Source organism: Petromyzon marinus, chromosome 38 (genome assembly GCF_048934315.1).
Source record: "Petromyzon marinus isolate PM22_M1 ecotype Great Lakes invasive population chromosome 38, UKy_Petmar_22M1.pri1.0, whole genome shotgun sequence".
In the NCBI taxonomy this organism is placed as follows: domain Eukaryota; kingdom Metazoa; phylum Chordata; class Hyperoartia; order Petromyzontiformes; family Petromyzontidae; genus Petromyzon; species Petromyzon marinus.
Window position 1 is genome coordinate 13997986 of NC_133704.1, and position 20356 is coordinate 14018341.

The following is a 20356-nucleotide window of genomic DNA, read 5'->3' on the forward strand; positions in this document are numbered from 1 at the left end:
CGCCCGACCGCCTTTGTCTCCTCAGTGGTGATGTTTACTACACACCGCACCAGGTACTCATTTGAGACTGAGTCGACCTAGGGGAGGCCCGGGACCAGTTCAAATAATCGTCACTGGTGTTGGCCGTGAGCAGGAATCGAACCCGGGTCGCCGGGATCATAGCACAGCGCGCTAACCGCTACACTATCGCTCCCCACACACACACCTGTGTTGACACCTGTATAACACACCTGCACATACACTTATACACACATCTGTATGCACATGTATTACATTACGTGACTTCCGCACAGCTGTGATCGACGTAGCACTCAGAAATCTCTCCGGATTCGGTGTGCAGTGAAAGCGGTGGCCACCCTCTCCACACACCTGTTCACGCTCACACCTGTTCACACAGACAGCCGCTCACCTGTCCTCCTCTGCCTGCCAGGTATAAGGACCGGTCGCTGTGTTCCTTACAGCCCGGGCATACGCACCTGTGAGATCTCAGCCTGGTGCCCTGTGGAGAACGCCACAGCCCCACGGTGAGGGACACCTCACACACACACACCTGCGTGAACACCTGTATGAGCACCTGTATGGAGAGCTGCATGGACACCTTTACACACAGCAAGGATCCCCCGTTAGTAGCGAGTCGCAGCACCTGTGAAGGCCGCCGGCACGACACACGAGCGGGGTGGTGGGCAGTAACCACGCCCGGTTTGTCTCTCTCCCCGGCAGGTTGGTGATGTTTACACTCCGCACCGGGTAGACATTTAAGGCTGAGTAGACCTAGGGGAAGGCCCAGGATGGGTTGAGACGCCCGTCACCTGGCGTTGGCTGCGAGAGAGAACTGAACTCGGGGGGGGGGGTTTGGTGGTTCGGAGCGCGGCGAGAAAGCCGCCACACAAAATAGCCACGCGGCTCGGCAGAGGGGTCAGGCAGGAAGCTTTGCTGCTGCCAGCGGGATTACAGAGAGGAGCCCTCGTGGGTTTTCACTGCCGTTCGCTTCGGGGACACAGTGAGGCGTAAGCGTAGATTGAGGAAAGTATTTAACGGGGTCGGCTGGTTAAACTAAACTTTTTACGTGGTCTAACCCAAAAAAAACGCATTATGGATTAAACTAAATTATCAACAATTTTTTTCAGAAGCGACCTGGCCACCCACAAATGATAGCTCAACGAAGTGTCGTCTCGTGTGGAGGAGATGCGTAGCCCCAGCGAGGAGGTTCTGTGAACTCGTGTGTGGTTACGAGCAAGCGTCGTCCCCGCTCTCTCCGCGTCTGTCCAGGAGGCCGGTGCTCGCCGGGGCTGAGAATTTCACAGTCTTCATCAAGAACACAATCAGGTTCCCCAAGTTTGACTTCAGCAAGTGAGACATTCGACACACGCATATATACACGCACGTATATATGCACAAAGACAAAGCTGCCCCAAATAGCCTTAACAGACTGTAGGGGCAAGTGCTGTTAGCGAGTCGCACCTGTGAAGGCCGGAACGGCGCACGAGGGGGTGAGTGGCCAGCACCACGCCCGACCGCCTTTGTCTCTCCAGTGGCGATGTTTACACACCGCACCAGGTATTCACCTGGGGCTGAGTTTAGTTTCATTTTTAGTTTCATTTATTTGGTATAGCCCTGTGAGCCATTCGGCTCTTGAATCGGGTGCAACCGCAACAAACAAAAAACATGAACAAAAAAACATCTTAAAGTGACTTTGTGTGACTGTGCAAACAGAAAATCCAGGAAAAAAACAGCAAAATATTCCTGAAATAGCACCGTACACCAACGCTGTGTGCCAAAATCCCAGTGGGATGCAAGTCAAAATAACAACAACAACCACAAGACAACTAAGATTAAGGCCATCAGTCTAACTCCGTACTACAATAAACAAAAACATGGCCAAAACAAAAAAAACTTTTCGAAATCACCAAAATAAAAGCCATAAATCCAATGTAACAGTGATCATAGGGACTGTGACCGAATTTTTAACAATAAGCTACATAAATAAATTATAACAGCAAAATCTAGAGCCATATTTTAGGCCACTGAATAGCAGTGGCAGCTAGGGTTGTACAACTCCTCTAGAGCAGTTTTGAGAGAAGATCTCATTGGTAGCGATTCAAGTTGCAGTTTATTGGCAATAGCATTCCAGACCCTGGGGGCATTAATAGCAAAGGCCCTTTCTCCAGTTTTTGTACGGCAATAGGGAATGTGAAGCTGGTAAATGAGCGAAGACCTGAGGTCAAATTTGTTCTTTGAAACAGAGAGGAGATCCAGTAGGTAGTCTGCGGATTTTTTTTAAGTACATCGTGAATAAATAAGATCTGGTGCACAAGCCGTCGAACATTACGAGATGTTAAGTTTGACCCAATGTAGAGATCACAGTGGTGAGTCCTATATGGGCAGTTCAATGTAAATCTTAAGGCCGAGTGATAGATGGAATCAAGCTTCTTCAGTACAGTACTTGGGGCTGATTTATACACGATGTCACAGTAGTCAAGTAGAGGCAGTATGGTAGCTTTTATCAATTCCAAACGGAACATTGGGGGGAAGCAGTGCTTGTGTCGATACAGAAAACCAATTTTTATTTTTGTCTTTTTACCAATATAATCAATGTGATCTTCAAAATTCAGTAGTAGAATGCAAGCGATGGTAAGCGAGCACCTATTAAGGCCTCCATCACACACACACACCTACATCGCAGACACCTACATCACACACACACACCTCCATTACACACACCTACATCACACACACACACACACACCTACATCACACACACCTACATCACACACACACCTCCATCACACACACCTACATCACACACACACACCTGCACTGCACATACACACCCACCTGCATTTCACACACACACCTCCATCAGACACACACACACCTGTACTGCACACACACCTCTACTGCACGCACACACCTGTACTGCACGCACACACACCTGTACTGCACACACACCTGTACTGCACACACACACACACACCTGTACTGCCCACACACACACCTGTACTGCACGCACACACACCTGTACTGCACGCACACACACCTGTACTGCACACACACACACACCTGTACTGCACGCACACACACACACCTGTACTGCACACACACACACACACCTGTACTGCACGCACACACACACACCTGTACTGCACGCACACACACACACCTGTACTGCACGCACACACCTGTACTGCACGCACACACCTGTACTGCACACACACACACCTGTACTACACACACACCTGTACTGCACACACGCACACACACCTGTACTGCACACACACACACCTGTACTGCACGGCACAGTGGTGCGGTACAGCAACTGCTCCGTCACTGTCACTGCCACCTCCACGTGACTCGAGGGAGCGCCAGAGGAGCCTCTTGTCTGGTGATATATAACAAAGGCAAAGATCCCCCGTGTAGCCTTCACGGACTGTTGGGGGCAAGTGCTGCTAGCGACGGCCGGCATGGCACCCTCGATGAGGCGTGGCCAGCACCACGCCCGGCCGCCTTTGTCTCCCCCAGTGTTAATGGTTACACTCCGCACCAGGCACTCACGGTACACCCTCACCCTGCCCTCGTCTCCGTGTGCCCCCGTGTCCACCCGTGTCCACCCGTGTGTCCGGCGTGCCAGGCGTAACGTGCTGGAGCGCGCCGAGGCGGACTACCTGAAGCGCTGCCGCTACAGCGCCACGGCCGCCCCCTACTGCCCGATCTTCCGCCTGGGCCAGCTGGTGCGCGCAGCCGGGGAGGACTTCCACAGCCTCGCCGTGGAGGTGGCGCCCTGCCTGGCAACACGCTGCGGACATGACTCACTACGTGTACACGGCGTGTACACCACGTACACACAGGGTGCATACTCCACCCCCTCCACTCCCAATGAGTGATGGGGCAGTTGTGGAGAGAATGGAGAGGTTTCTGTACCTGGGCAGTGTGCTTATGACCAGCTCCAGTTTGGCAGTCGATGTCTCACTTCGAATCAGTCCAGCGGCGTTATCTTTTCACTCAGCAGCTACAACACATTCCTGCGGAGGGAGCTGGTAGGAACGTTGGGTTGCTCGGTCAATGGCCAGGGTCAACGGCGGCACCACGTGGTGTATTCCGCAAATATGCCCGACTGTGAGGGCGGGCACAAGCCGGCGTGAGTAGGTTAAACGTTGAGTTTTATAAGGGCACCACGGGGTGACCAGCCCCTCCCCACCCAGCCCCACCCCTACCACCACCCACCCAGCCCCACCCTCCCCGCCCTCCCCACCCAGCCCCTCCCCACCCTCCCCACCCTCCACTCCCCACTCAGCCCCTCCCTCCCCACCCAGCCCCTCCTCACCCTCCCCTCTCTACCCAGCCCCACACCTCCCATTTTTGGATGCACGACGGACGAACGGACACAATAATCCCCTGTGGGCTGATGTAACCAGGAGGTTCCTACCAGTATAATGCTGCTGTGTGGAAGCTGCCTGGCTTGTTGCTCCGCAAGAATCTTTGGATCTTCGTGCCCACAGTGATATCCTTCCTTCTCTATGCTTACAAAACATGGAGCCCTGTAAAGAAACATCTTGGCTGGTTTGAAACATTCAGGCAAGCCTGTCTACGATCAATCCTGGGTTTAACCAGGCTGGATTGTGTGATGCGCTCACAGATCCTTTACTGATCTGGACAAAGTCCCATCAATGAGATCCTCCGTTGGCTGGGTCATGTAGCCCACATGCCAAACCACAGCATGCCCAAACAGCTTTTGTTCGGCCGGATAGAGAGGGCTAAACGAGCGTGGTATGGGCTAGAGAAGAGATGGAATTACGTGGTAACAGAGGATATGGAGCTGAGTGGACTTGAAACTTGAATTTGGAGTGGAGTTGCCAATGACTGGTACCAGCAGTGTCAAGATCGGCCTTTATGGAGGAGACTTGTGAAGGACGCTGCTACTGGGCAGTTGGAGGCAGTCGCCCTCCAACAACACCGGAGGGCGGAGGAGCGACGCTCACAAAAACGAGTGGAACGTCGGGTGGCTAAAACACAGTGAGTTGGCACAGTAGGGGGCACAGCTGGTGCATCAACCAGTCGTCTCGGTCAGTCAAAACATGGCACCTGCTGGGTCTGTCCCGTGACCTCCCGTCAGCGAGCCTTCGACACTTCACGTGGCCGCAAAGTGCACCTGGCCTGGAACAGGCGCCGTGGTGACGTCACCTTCACTTAGTGGCGTACGGCGGGTATTGGTAATGCTGTGTGTAATGCTGTGTGTGTGTAATGCTGTGTGTGTGTAATGCTGTGTGTGTCTAATGCTGTGTAATGCTGTGTGTGTGTAATGCTGTGTGTAATGCTGTGTGTAATGCTGCGTGTGTGTGATGCTGCGTGTGTGTGATGCTGTGTGTGTGTAATGCTGTGTGTGTAATGCTGCGTGTGTGCGATGCTGTGTGTGTGTAATGCTGCGTGTGTGCGATGCTGTGTGTGTGTAATGCTGTGTGTGTGGTATGCTGTGTGTGTGTAATGCTGCGTGTGTGGTATGCTGCGTGTGTGTAATGCTGCGTGTGTGTAATGCTGCGTGTGTGTAATGCTGTGTGTGTAATGCTGTGTGTGTGTAATGCTCTGTGTGTAATGCTGTGTGTGTGTAATGCTGTGTGTGTGTAATGCTGTGTGTGTGTAATGCTCTGTGTGTAATGCTGTGTGTGTGTAATGCTGTGTGTGTGTGTAATGCTGTGTGTGTGTAATGCTGTGTGTGTGTAATGCTGCGTGTACAGGGTGGCGTTATCGGGGTTCAGATCGAGTGGAGCTGTAACCTGGACCGCCCAGCGAGTGAGTGCCACCCCGTCTACTCCTTCAACCGCCTCGACGCAGCGCGACCCCACCTCAATGCCTCCTCCTCCTCCTCGGGGTACAACTTCAGGTGGGCCCCTTCACTCTCACCATCTTCCTTAACCCCTCACCGTAACATTAACCCTCACCGTAACTCTCACCATAGCATTAACCCTCACAGTAACATTAACCCTCACAGTAACATTAACCCTCACCGTAACATTAACCCTCACCGTAACTCTCACCGTAGCATTAACCCTCACAGTAACATTAACCCTCACAGTAACATTAACCCTCACCGTAACATTAACCCTCACCGTAACATTAACCCTCACCCTAACATTAACCCCTCACCGTAACATTAACCCTCACCCTAACATTAACCTTCACCGTAGCATTAACCCTCACCGTAACATTAACCCTCACCGTAACATTAACCCTCACCGTAACATTAACCCTCACCGTAAAATTAGCCCTCACCGTAGAATTAACCTCTACCGTAACATTAACCCTAACATTAACCCTCACCGTAACATTAACCCTCACCGTAGAATTAACCTCTACCATAACGTTAACCCTCACCTTAACATTAACCGTAACTGTAACATTAACCTTAACCGTAACATCAATCCCGAACTGCAACATTCACCCTAACCCTACCGTTAAAAAAAACAAGAACCCCAACCAGCGAACGTTACACGCTGACCAACACCGCAACCCTTCAACCCGCACCCTTTCGGCCCATGCAGATTCGCCAAATACTACCGGCAGGCGGACGGCGGTGAGCAGCGGAAGCTCTTCAAGGTCTACGGCATCCGCTTTGACGTCCTGGTGTTCGGCAAGGTGAGCGCCACACGGGACATGCGACCTATTTTATTCATTATGAGACCTCCTTTGCCAGTAACAAGATATAGGAATAGATTTTACCCTTTTAACTGGCACAAAAACTGTCACCTTTATTCAAGGCATCATGTTTGCAATAACCACAACACAAGCAGTCAAAATGCAAACAAAAAAGACAGCTCTGATAATAATATGCACTCTCCTTGAATTTGATTGGTCCACACCTGAGACGGCTTTTCTTAGAGCCTAGTCTCCATTGGTGTTGGACCAGAAGACGCCTTTTGGCGTCAAAAGGCGTCTTCTGGTCAAAAGGCGTCTTCTGGTCCAACACCAATGGAGACTAGGCTCCAAAAAAAGCCGTCTCGGGTGTGGACCAATAAAATTCAAGGACAGTGCATATTATTATCAGAGCTGTCTTTTTTGTTTGCATTTTGACTGCTTGTGTTGTGGTTATTGCAAACATGATGCCTTGAATAAAGGTGTCAGTTTTTGTGCAAGTTAAAAGGATAAAACCTATTCCTATATCTATATTTTCACTTTTCCCTTTTATCTTAACTTTGCGTGAAGTGGCCTTGAACGTTGTGGTACGAAAGGCGCTCTGCTCTTTAAATAAAGATCGTTATTAGTTTGTTATTATTGTTTGGCCAGGTGACACCGTGGTAATTCAGGCACGAGTTCACGAGAATGAGACTCAGCCAGGTGCCAAATCTCAGCCTCACTCACAGACCCTTCTGGGACAGCCAAAAAAAGAAACAGTGACTCACTGCGAGACATCGTTAAGAGTTATCCTAGTGATGAACTCGTGGTCTCTGTCATAGAAATGTGGAATTTAAGGCTCTGATTCAGACGGGAGTGCAGCAAAAGCCAGTGTTGCACTGTACTTACTATGCTGCCCGTAAGTATGCTCTAAAACTTAATCAACTCTGCTCTGACCAGCATGGTGAAGTATGGTCAAATAACCCCCCCCCCTCAAGACCCACATGGTGTGTGGCGTGGGAATATCCTCATCCAGAAGTGGATTGACCTTGAGCTGCAAACGAACATATACATAATGAACTAACCATGACCCCTGACCCAGGCGGGCAGGTTCAGCATCGTTCCCACGGCCGTGAACGTGGGATCAGGCCTGGCCCTGCTCGGAGCGGTGAGACGCATCTCCCCCTTGCTCTCCCTTTCTCTCTCCTCACTCTCACAGCCCCCACACTCTCCCACTTGCTCCCCGTCTCACTCATTCCCCCTCACTCACTCATTCCCCCTCGCGTTTTGCAATGATTCAATCTGTGCATCATCCATTGTCCTAACCGCTCAGTCACAGGTAACAGCGTTCGCTAAATAGCACTCTTCCCCTCGCTCCCCCTCCCGCTCTTCCCATCTCATTTCCCCCCTCACATTTTCCTCTCCCTTCCCTCACTCTCCAGCTCATTGCCAGCCTCACCCTCTCCGTGTCTCTCTCGCCCTCTCACCCCCATCTATTACGTCCTCCTTATCACACATCCTGACTGTACGTGTGAACAGTGGAACGTGTGTCCTACCCACGTGATCCGTATGTGTGTGACTGCATGGGCTACATGGTATATGTTAAGTTCAAGTTGATTTTGTTTCACCAGGTGTGAGCTCAAGAGGCAAGGACAAAGTCGCACTCGCAAGATTGTGTGAATGAGTGGGTGAGAGGAGATGGTGTGTGTGTGAACGAGTGGATGAGTGATCAGTTGAGTGAATGAATGAGTGGGTGACTGAGTGTTGGTGAGTGGGTGGCTGAGTGGGTGAATGAGTGGGTAAATGAGTGGGTGAGATGGTGGGTGGGTGGGTGAATGAGTGGGTGATTGAGATGGTGGGTGGGTGAATGAGTAATGGTGCTTGAGATGGTACATGAGTGGGTTAGTGGGTGAGTGACTAGGTTGGCGAATGAGTGGTTTAGTGAGACTGTGAGTGAACGGGTAGTGAGTGAGTGAGATGATAAGCGAGCGAGCTAGTTTAAGTTAAAAGTTTTTTTGTTTCACCAGATGAACTCAAGAAACCAGGATGAGTCTCAATTGCCAGTGCTGGGTTGCAGATATTACAAAATTAAAACAAAGTACTGCAATGAAGCACACAGAAATCAGTAGAAACACAACATGAGCAATCAAAAAATATTGGACAGCGTAAAGCAATATTAAGTCTTTTTTTTACTGTTCGCAGTACCCATAATAGAGGTTTTTGTGTTAGATTTTCGCCGTCTAACCCAAAAACCTCTTATAGTTAATATCGGTTGCGAATTCCTCCGTGTTAAACTGATCGCAGTACATTTACAATTAAGATACAGAGACGTGGAACAAATATAATACGTAAACAAACAAGGATATATGATGTCAAGTGCAATTGCAAATGAAGTTAAATCTCTACAACATGTATCTATGTGTTTGTTACAGGGCGTCGGGAGTTAAGTGTGGTTAGCGCACTGCGCTACGAACCCCGTGACCCGAATTCGATCCCAGCTCATGGCCAACATTGGTGACGAAAATCTGAACCGATCCTGGGCTTCCCCTAGGTCGACTCAGCCTTAACTTAGTATGTAAACATCGGCACATGGGAAACAAAGGCGGCTGGGCATGGTGCTGGCCACCCACCTCCTCGTGTTGCCACCAGCCTTACTAGGTGCTCGCTAACAGCGCTTGCCCCGGCAGTCAATTAAAATGCTATATGGGGGATCTTTGTCTTTTTTTTCGGATATGGTAACGGTAGTAAGTAGGCGACCTCAGTTCGATTCCTGGCCACGGTTAACATCAGTGGTGAGTGATATCAGAAGCGGTTCTGGGCATCCCCAAGGTCGACTAAGCCTTCAAATGTAAAGGTTGCCACCTGTCCTGCAGGTAGCAGTGATTGATTTGTACCACCGCTGCTGATGGACCTCAGTGCTGACTGAAGAACGGCGTCTGGGTTTGGTCCACGGTGGAAAAAGGGTGGCGACCCCCTACTCATATGACTAGTAATAATGTAAATGTATAAAGCGCCCTTAAACAATCGCTGTCAGGGTGCTATGCATGGCAAGGCGGAAAATAGTTAACGACAACCAAGAGAAGAAGAAGTGAGAAGGACGTTTTAAACATAGATGTTTTTAGTCGAGATTTGAAGATTTGTCATCTGTCTCGGAAGTCCGGACCTCGAACGGCAACGAGAGTTCCAGAGTTTAGGTGCCGCAATTGCTAAGACGCCGTCACCACCCTCCAAGTGTGAAGCCTGGAGCCCGTGGGGCAGTGAGCAATGCCGAATCTGAAGACCTTAACCATCTTGTCGCGGTGTGCAAAATATCAGCACTGGGGAGACAAAGGTGGTGGGCGGGGCGCGGCGCTAGCCGCACCACCCGCTGGTGCGCCGGCCTCAACGGCAGCGCTTCCCCCAACGGTCCGCGTGCGCTGTGGAGGAGGGGGGGGGGTGATCTTTGTCGTTGTGACTGTGCCACACAGGGGGCGTTTTTCTGTGACCTGGTGCTGCTGTACCTGAGCAAGCGGAGCCCCTTCTATCGGGAAAAGAAATACGAGGAAGCCAGGTGAGAGAGTGTGTGTGTGTGGTCTCTGTGTGTGGAGAACTATAAACTAAAACTGTTTATTTTACCAGGGTAAGTGCCCGCTGAGCTGTGTAGCTCTTTTTCAGAAGTGACCTGGCTATCGCAAATTATAGCTCAACAAAGTGGCTTGTCACGTGCAAATTTATAGTGGCCAAATACTCTCGGCGCACGTTGATTCTAAATGTGGAGGGAAAAACGGGAGAACCGAGAGAAAAATCCACGCGGCCACGGGGAGAGCATGCAATCTCAAAATATATTGGCGTCAGGCTTGGGATCAAACCCACGATCTCCTGCATACCAGGCGAGAAAGATAACATTCCACCAGTCTCATTTGCAAGAGTGACATGGGGGGGGGGGGCATCAGTCTGCTGCCAGTAGTGGGTAAAGATTGCTGCTGCTCCCGTGTGTTTATGTGTAATTGTGTTGAGCGGTGGTGTAGAGGTCAGTGCGCTGCACAATGCAGTATGTATGTTGAACTTTTTTCGCACCGTATGTAGCCAACCACGCTCATCGGAGGTGCTGGAGGACAAGCTGGTGACCCGAGTTCGATTCTCACTCACAACCCATACCAGTGACGACTATCTGAACCGGTCCTGGGCCTCCCCTAGGTCGACCAGCCTCAAATGAGTACCTGGTGCGGTGTGTAGTAAACATCGCCACTGGGGAGACTAAGGTGACCAGGCGTGGTGCTGGCCACCCACCCCCTTGTGTGCCATGCCAGCTTCCATAGGTGCTCGCGAAGAGCACTTGCTCCTCCAGTCTGTTAAAGGCTATAAGGGGGAACTTTGTCTAATTCCAATGGAGTACTTTTCAGCGTCATTTTCGAATTTGGAAAACTTCGCACCCTGACGTGGGCGGCACACAATGGCCTAACTCTTGTGAATAACGTCATGGGGATCGTCCACCGAGAGGCAGATGGCGGCGTACTATTATGGCCGACACGTACCCCAAGTAATAACCAGGGTGGCTGCTGGATTCAAACCGTGAAATACCACCGTGGCGAGATGTTAACTACCTCGCCTGGTATGCAGGAGGCCGTGGATTCGATCCCCACCTTGACGCCTGCTGTATATTTGTAGTTTGCGTGTCTGTATCTCTCCCCGTGGTAGCGTGAAATTTTCTCCAGATCCTGCGGTTTTTCCCTTCACATTTAGAATCAGCATCACACGTTTTGAGTATTTGGTTGCTATACATTTCCACACGATAAGCCACTTCGTTGAACTATCATTTGTGGCCAGGTCGCTTCTGAAAAAGAGCTGCATAGATAGCTCAGTGGGCCTTACCTGGTAAAAAAAAAATAGTTTAAGATGGTAAATAGAACCTCTGCAACGAGCGGCAAACACGCTACCTCTGGCCCACATCACGAACCGATGTAGCACCGGTGCGGTATGGTCTCATAACCCGCACGGCGCGGGGAAGGCCCTCATCCAACAGTGGATTGACAAAAAGGGCTGCACGTGTCCTCAAGACACATCTCTTGTTTTTCTCCGGTGCACAGGTTTCAGAGAGGAGAGAGCGTGCAGATGGGGATGAAGCGAGACTCTGTCACCATCGCTACCATCATCTGACGGCGGGAGCGCGCGCTCACACACACACACGGCTGCCGTTCGCCGCCGAGTGACGGTGCCATCATCCGCGCCACGTGGGCCAGGCTAGGTGCACTTTGAGGCCGTCACGTGAATGCAAAAGTTTAGAAGGCTAGCTGCAGGCAAGAAGGTCGTGGGACAGACCCAGGTGTTGTTGTGAGTTAACCAACATAAACGTCTGGCAGGTGCATCACCCGTGCTCCCCACTGCGCCAACTTGCTGCGATTTAGGCGCCCGGCATTCCACTCGATATTGTGAGGGTCGCTCCTCTGCCCTCTGTTGTGGGTGGAGGGCAATTGCGTTGCAGCTACCCAGTAGTGTCCTTCATGAGCCTCCTCCACAGAGGCCGATCTTGACAACGCTGGTACCAGTTATCTACGAATCGAATCAGCTCCACATCCTCCTGTACCGCATCAATCCATCTCTTCTCCAGCTCATGCCACCGCGGTTATTTTGCCCCCTCCATCTGGCCAAACAGCTGCTGCTTGGCCATGTGGTGGCTGGGCATGCGGGCTACATGACCGCGCAAACGCAGCCTCGCCTGTCAGAGGAGCTCACTGATGATGGGGACTGTGACCGGATCTTTCAAAGATCTGAGTTCCTCACACAATTCAGTCTGGTTAATCTAGGATGGATCGTAGGCAGGCCAGCCTAATTGTTTAAAACCAGCGCAAATGCTCCTCTAAAGGGCTCCACGTTTCGCAAGCATAGCGAAGGGAGGGCATAACGCTCATACACACATGCACACATGCATTTATAAAGACACACAAAATATCATACAGAAACAAAACATCGTACATGTACACACAAATGATTCCCTGTGTAGCCTTATAGACTGTGCAGACAAGTGTTAGTGAGGACCTATTAAGACCAGCGTGACATGCAAGGAGGGTGGTGAGGCCAGCACCATGCTTGGCCGCCTTTGTCTGTCCAGTGTTGTTGTTTACACACCTCACCAGTTAATCACTCGAGGCCAAGCCAATCTTGGAGGAGACCCAGGACCGGTTCAGATAATTGTCATCGTTATTGATCATGAGCGGGATTCGAACTCGGGTCGCCGGGTTCGTAGCGCAGCATGTTAACCACTGCACTACCGTTCCCCAAACAAAGATCCCCGTATAGCCTTAACAGACTATTGGGGCAAGTGCTGTTAGCGAGTAGCAGTGCCTATGAAGCCCGGCACGGCACACGAGGGGGTGGGCGACCAGCACCACGCCCGGCCGCCTTTGTCAAGACCGGTTCAGATGATCGTCACCGGTGTTGGCCGTGAGCGGGAATCGAACTCGTGCATTGCCGGGTTCAGATTCAACTTGCTACCGCAGATGTCTGTGGCGAGTAATTGAACTCGGGTTTACTGGGTTTGGGCTCGAGTGCAAAAAGTGCTATGACACAATACACATGGACGACCCCTTTTTAAATTCACCCTCTCATCTCACGCAGTAACTTATAGCGATAATATATACACATACGTGTGCAGCCTTTGAAAACAACTAATCCGTACTTGCAAGCAGGATAAAGATGCATCTGTTTTTGTATGTTCACGAATACATGTGTTTTAGAATTACCATGACCGTATTCTCAGGAATATTAGACACTCCCACAAATGTAAGCCGCACCCCAAACTTGTCCACTGTCAATAGAGTTCTAAAGATCTGGAAGTACGTACGTTTAAAAACGCGCAACTCTTAAAACCCAGGTTATCACGAGTAGGAACACAGCTACCGGATTATGAGAGGCACCACCAAACTCTTCCTTTAAAAATTCGGGCGAACAAAACGGTGTCTTATTATCCGGAGAATACGGCAAAACTTAAATTCATATCGCGCCTACGTGCCACTGCATCTCAAGGCACGCTGCGCAAGAAACGGAGAACAGGGGCAGGGAGTCGACAGCACGGTCGGCCGGGGGTGGTCGGAGATCATTTCCAAACTGGGGGCGGCAGAGGAGAGAGCGAGTGACGTCTCACTGAGCGATTGGAACGTTGGGAGAATGTGACCCTCGCTAGGACATTTACAAGCAAGGGGATGTGAGATGATAGGGATATTTCAGGGACACTGCGGGTGGGGGGGGTCCAGCGTTTGTTTATTTCAGGACAGGATAAAAAGCTATGCGCGCGTGACATTCCATACAATTAGCTGTCACACGAAGGCCGGAAACGTATAAAGGGCAAGCAGTTAACGGGTTTTTTTTAAATCGTGAAATATCAACATCAATTATCTTTGCAGTGGTGCTAAGGTTTACTCTGTTGGACACTGAAGTTACTTATGCTTCTGTATTGTTTTTCTCTGGCTTAAGCGGTGGGCTGCTACACCTTGGATTTGAGTAAGCGGGCTCACAGCAAACGCTGTCGACAATTTACTTGTTCACGTTATTGTCGAGTTGCACGTGCGCACAAGAACACGCGTGATTGGCCGAATGAGGTCACACGGCGTTGACAAGGTTGCCCAGGTAACGCAAAGAAAGAAAACAACACGGTGGAAAGTTGCTGTGTTTTTATTAATGTGTTGAGGTGTACAGATGTTTAATAATAATAATAATCAAGTGACTTTACCACAGTACACATACACAGACAGTTGAACCTATTGCCATTCCACTTTGATTCGGGTTAACCCAAAACCGAAATAAATATGTAAGGTTTCAAATGGTTCAAGATAGGCTCATAGGTCTGCACAGATATGTTTCATGAACCCATGCACTTGTAGTACTGCAATCTCTTGGCCAACTTGCATCACAGTGGCATCATGGAGATTCAACAAATACTCTTTGGTTCTATTCGGTAAAGTCACGTAGGTAAAAAAATAAAACAACAAAAATCACGACGTTTCGGCCACAACACAAGCGGCCTTCATCAGGTGAAGGGACCAGCCTGTCTCGAAGACTGCGCTGGAGTGAAACAGAGCCAAGCTCAGACTGCGACCTTTAAGCTGTGTGAAGGCCGCTTGTGTTGTGGCCGAAACGTCGTGATTTTTTTTTTTTTTACCTACGTGACTTTACCGAATAGAACCAAAGAGTATGGATCCTTGCAGTCACGAAAGCTTCAAATCTAGAATAGATTCAACAAATCTCTGCTTTATTCACCAACCCTTTCCTCTATATATCTACTTCTGAGGAAGCTCAAGCCTCCCGTAAATCACGTGACTTCTGTGTGGCCACCCTCACTCTGAATCCCTCTCCTCACCGCCCCCTGTGGCAACGGATACCTCTCCGTGCAACGACATCGAGGCCCTTGTTGTCGCCTCTTCTTCCCAACCACGTTGCTAGACATCTGCGGAAAAATACTGGCAATTTGTAAAAAAAATAAAAATAGCTTCACAGCTCATCAGCTTTCTCCAGGATAAATAAAGATTCTGATTCTGTTTCCTGACCCTTTGCTCCCGTTTTTTCCATTTCTTCTCCAACCTTTTCCTCTTATTTCCCATTCTTTACCTTTCCCACTCCCTTTGCCATTCCGTTTTAACTTATTACACATTACACAGTCCTTGACTCTACTTCTTTCCCGTGGTTGTGCCCCACTGGTCAAGAGACGCGTGTCTTTGGCGTGCCAACACCCAGCTCTCTCTGCTATCGCGCGATCCGCCCCGTTGAGATTTTTGATCACCTCATTCTCAAGCGAGAGGCGTTTGTGGTTTTATACGCCAGAAAAACCGCCAGGTGGCAATCACCTTCTTGGGTGCCCCTTGACCACTTGGTGGAAACTCCACATTCCCCTGGCAGTGTCCACGCGTATTTCCATTGACGGGAAAAGGGCTATGTTGTGAGTGGACGGGAGTGCGGTGATATCTATTGTTGTGCAGTACATCTATGCTCCCGTGTCTTTGCTCCCTCACCTTCACCAGTGCCACCTGTGATGGTGTAATGGGTTAGCACACGGAGACCGGACTTGCAATCACCGAAGGCCGCTGGTTCAATTCGACCTCCTGGCGGCGGCAGTTGGAACAATGGTGGAGGTTTATTAAATCCCCTCCACCTACACCACCCAGCAGTGGTGAAAGGGTTCTGTACCACAGTTCGGTGAGTCGAATCGGCAGGTCTGGGTGTGGTGGATGCAGGTGAAAGTGTGGTGGATACTCCTACCTCTGTCAAGCTGTCTGGATACTCCCACCTCTTCCGAGACGTCTGGCACAGCGTGGAAGAGCCGGACAAAATCGCCTCCTCAAGATGGTGTATGAGCTCTGCAGTAGCCACCCGCAGTCCGCTCTTGTTGGAGGCCCTGCCTTCCGCCAGCAGGCACGTGAGCCAGTGATTGCAGGGGTCTGCGCCTTCACAAGGGGGTTCGAGTTCAGAGGAGGGCATTTCAGGAGCTATCCGGGCTCCTGTGGTGACCACTGATTTTTTCTCCCCTCACGTTGCCTATATTTGCATGCAATTGAAGTATAAGATAATAGGTTTTCCCATTTTTTTCTGGCAACAAAACAGGTGTTAAGATGTTTTAACATTGTTAAGATGCCAGAAAAAAGGGGAAAACCTATTATCATATTTTGGTACTGGCAAAGGAGGTCCCATGATGTAATTGAAGTATCATTTCCCATTGTTTTTAAAGTATTGTAACGTGCCAACTTTGAAATGACATATTTATACGTAATACGCACTTTGGTTACACAGAAACTCGTACTTGAAGCTGTCTAAAAGTTGTGTCGCGATGATAATCATAATAATAATAAACGCATTTGATGAAAAGGTTGATATCGATTGCACCTTTGTGAACCATCTTAAATGCTTCGTATTATCTTTGGTACTCTTTGATTAAATTTCGATTTAAAGCTTTCGTGACTGCAAGGATTAATCTTCTTTGATGAAGGCCGCTTGTGTTGTGGCCGAAACGTCGTGAGAATATTATTGCGTTATTTTATCAATTGATTATTTTATTCTCATTCTACGTGACTTTACCGAAAGAACCAAAGAAGACTCTTTGGTTCTTTCAGTAAAGTCACGTAGGTATAAAATAAAAATAAATCACAACGTTTCGGGCGCAACACAAGCGTCCATCATCAGGTGGGAAAGCTTCAAATCAAGATTATTATCTTTGGTATTGGGAAAGCCCTTGATCCAGCAGTGTATAGATGATGGAAGCCGATGATGCATTGCGTATACAAAACTCAACAAATAAAGAATTAACATCATTGAGAACATGTCATCAAATACAAGTAGGTAGCAAGCAAGACAGTATGGCTCCCTCATAGCTATCTGTCCCTTATGTGTAATAAAAACTCTATAACAAATGGTATTCTACTCCACAGTAGTTCTCAGCCGGGAGTATGCGGACTCCTGGGGGTACGTGGTGAATGTGGGTGGCCAGCACCATGTCGCCTCTGTCTCCCCAGGGATGTTAACTACCTCACCCAGGAGATGTTAACTACCTCACCCAGGAGATGTTAACTACCTCACCCAGGAGATGTTAACTACCTCACCCAGGAGATGTTAACTACCTCACCCAGGAGATGTTAACTACCTCACCCAGGAGATGTTAACCACCTCACCTAGGAGATGTTAACTAACTCACCTATGAGATGTTAACTACCTCACCTAGGAGATGTTAACTACCTCACCCAGGAGATGTTAACCACCTCACCTAGGAGATGTTAACTACCTCGCCTAGGAGATGTTAACTACCTCACCTAGGAGATGTTAACTACCTCACCTAGGAGATGTTAACTATCTCACCCAGGAGATGTTAACCACCTCACCTAGGAGATGTTAACTACCTCACCTGGTTTCGATTTAAAGCTTTCGTGACTGCAAGGATTCATCTTCTTTGGTTCTTTCGGTAAAGTCAAGTAGAATGACAATAAAATAATAAATAGAAAAATAAAATAACACAATAATATTCTCACGACGTTTCGGCCACAACACAAGCGGCCTTCATCAGGTGAAGGGACGAGACGGTCTGGAGGACAGCACTGGAGTGAAAAAGCCACGCTCAGATCACTTAAAGGTCGTGAGAATATTATTGTGTTATTTTATTTTATCAATTAGGAGGTCGTGGGTTCTATCCCGACTGACGCCTGCTGCTGCTGCTGTATATTTGGAGTTTGCGTCTCTCCCCGTAGTCGCGTGGATTTTTTCCCAGGTCCTCCGATTTACCCTCCACATTTAGAATAAACGTCACCACGCGTTTAGAGTGTTTGGCTGCTGCTATAAATGTCCACGTGATAAGCTACCTCACCTTCGTTGAGCTATAATTTGTGATAGACAAGTCGCTTCTAAAAAATAGTTCTCAAGCTCAGTGGGGCCTTATCCGGTAAAATAAAAAGTACTTTAGTATTATAGTTTAAAAACACTCCTGGAGTGCCACTCTCTACTTCAGTCCTCGTACCAATAGGTCATCTGTTTCACCATTGGGGTCAATAATTTTTAAAATCGTGAATTTGTTTTCCTCAAAAAGCGTGAACTTTGCAAGTCAAAGTTATTGCTTAGAGCGGTGGTTCTTAAACCGGGGGGCTATGGGGACCCCTGCGGAGTACCGTGAGGTGATTTATAAACTTGAGATGATTTATAAACTTGATCATTTATAAACGTGAGGTGATTTATAAACTTGAGATGATTTATAAACTTAATAATTTATAAACGTGAGGTGATTTATAAACGTGAGGTGATTTATAAACTTGACATGATTTATAAATGTGAGGTGATTTATAAATTTGATCATTAATAAACGTGAGGTGATTTATAAACGTGTGGTGATTTATAAACTTGATAATTTATAAACGTGAGGTGATTTATAAACTTGATAATTTATAAACGTGAGGTGATTTATAAACGTGAGGTGATTTATAAACTTGAGGTGATTTATAAACTTGAGATGATTTATAAACTTGATCATTTATAAACGTGAGGTGATTTATAAACGTGAGGTGATTTATAAACTTGACATTATTTATAAACGTGAGGTGATTTATAAACGTGAGGTGATTTATAAACGTGAGATGATTTAAAAACGTGAGGTGATTTATAAACGTGAGGTGATTTATAAACGTGAGGTGATTTATAAACGTGAGATGATTTATAAACGTGAGGTGATTTATAAACGTTAGGTGATTTATAAACTTGATAATTTATAAACGTGAGGTGATTTATAAACGTGAGGTGATTTATAAACGTGCGAAATTATATCAGATGTGAAAGTCATTGGTGAACAATCGTGTGGTATGAATCTGCCGATATAAAATAACTAGGAATAACATTTACATCCATCTGGTAATCCAGAGTAATGTTGGTTCCCAATGGTAAACACATTTACCTCACGCGTGCACAGCGCGTCCGTTGATTATTTTTAAACTTCTCGTCGCTTTACAGTGGCTAGCCAGTTAGGATATCACCGCACAGACGTGGACAATCGGTTAAAAGTATTGATGTTCATTAATTCGTAACATGTGGGAGGCGGGATTGGAGGCTGTTGGTTAATAGAATTTGCGAGTTATCTGCGAGCTGTAATTGTGGTTTGCCTACGTTTTCAACCACTGTACATACGACTTTTCAAGAATAAAATATAAACTTACGCCTATAAAAGATATAATATACTCGTTTACAGAGGCGCTGTACTCACCAGTCGGTTGTTGTGATTTTTTAAACTTTATTGTAGAGAAGCAGTGGCGTCGGTCTACATTACAGTAGACATCGAGTACAAAGATCCCCCGTGTAGCCTTTACAGGCTGTAGGGGCAAGTGGCGTTAGCGAGTAACAGCAGCGCCTATGAAAGTCGCTACAGGAGAGGTGGGTGGCCAGCACCACGCCCGGCCGCCTTTGTCTCCCCAGTGGCGATGTTTACTACACACCGCTACACCAGCTACTCATTTGAGGCCGAGTTGATCTAGGGGAGGCCCAGCACCGGGTTCAGATAATCGTCACTGGTGGTGTTGGTGGCCGTGAGCGGGAATCGAACTCGCGGGTGGCCGGGTTCGTAGCGTGTGCACTGTACAGACTGCCGATAGCGCCACCACTCGGCAGCAGCGTCTCCACGCAACATCACACAAAAACTTTCCTGATCACACACACACACCTTTGAATGTCATGACACTTGTGTGTGTGTCATGACACGTGTGTGTGTGTCATGAGTCGTGACACGTGTGTGTGTGTGTGTGTCATGAGTCGTAACACGTGTGTGTGTGCCATCAGTGTGTAAACATCCCCACTAGGGAGACAAAGGCGGCCGGACGTGTTGCTGGCCACCCACCCCCTCCTGTAGCGACCTTCATAGGCGCTGCTACTCGCTAACGCCACTTGACCCAACCGTGTGTCACGGAGATCTTTGCCTCTGTGTACCACGACATCGACGGCGTGTGTGGTGCACCTGGTGCTCAAGCGGCTGAAAGCTATGCGGCGAACATTTCACATCAGAACCCGCGGCCCACGTGGTCCCCCTCTGACGTCACCGAGCGCACAGGCTTCCCGCGTTGCATTCTGGGATTGAATTCGTCGAGAGCAGTCGCACGGTAGGTGGAGCTCCTGCTCCTTAGGTGATGTCTCTTTAATTTGTGTGATATCTCGTCACGAAAGTGGGATTATTTGTCTTTCACATTTCTTAAATAATCCGGGAACATTTTACAAATGTTCAATAAAAGGCGTACACCTTTTGGCGTCATGTGGTCGAGCACCAATTGGG

At 48.6% G+C, this 20356-nt stretch overlaps 1 protein-coding gene across 5 annotated transcripts in view; it reads left to right on the forward strand.

The window, feature by feature from the left end:
• The window catches only part of LOC116957757 (P2X purinoceptor 5-like), a 39415-nt gene extending 22981 nt beyond the window's left edge, over window positions 1-16434 (forward strand). For all 5 annotated transcript variants that reach the window (XM_076072740.1, XM_032980101.2, XM_076072741.1 and 2 more), the window contains 8 exons: window positions 431-524; window positions 1270-1350; window positions 3629-3770; window positions 5730-5875; window positions 6534-6627; window positions 7706-7771; window positions 10071-10153; window positions 11670-16434. In XM_076072740.1, the coding sequence (XP_075928855.1) occupies window positions 431-524; window positions 1270-1350; window positions 3629-3770; window positions 5730-5875; window positions 6534-6627; window positions 7706-7771; window positions 10071-10153; window positions 11670-11739 (776 nt within the window). In that variant the 3' untranslated portion in view covers window positions 11740-16434. The remainder of the gene's footprint in view (window positions 1-430; window positions 525-1269; window positions 1351-3628; window positions 3771-5729; window positions 5876-6533; window positions 6628-7705; window positions 7772-10070; window positions 10154-11669) is intronic.
• The last annotated feature ends 3922 nt before the right edge of the window (window positions 16435-20356 follow it).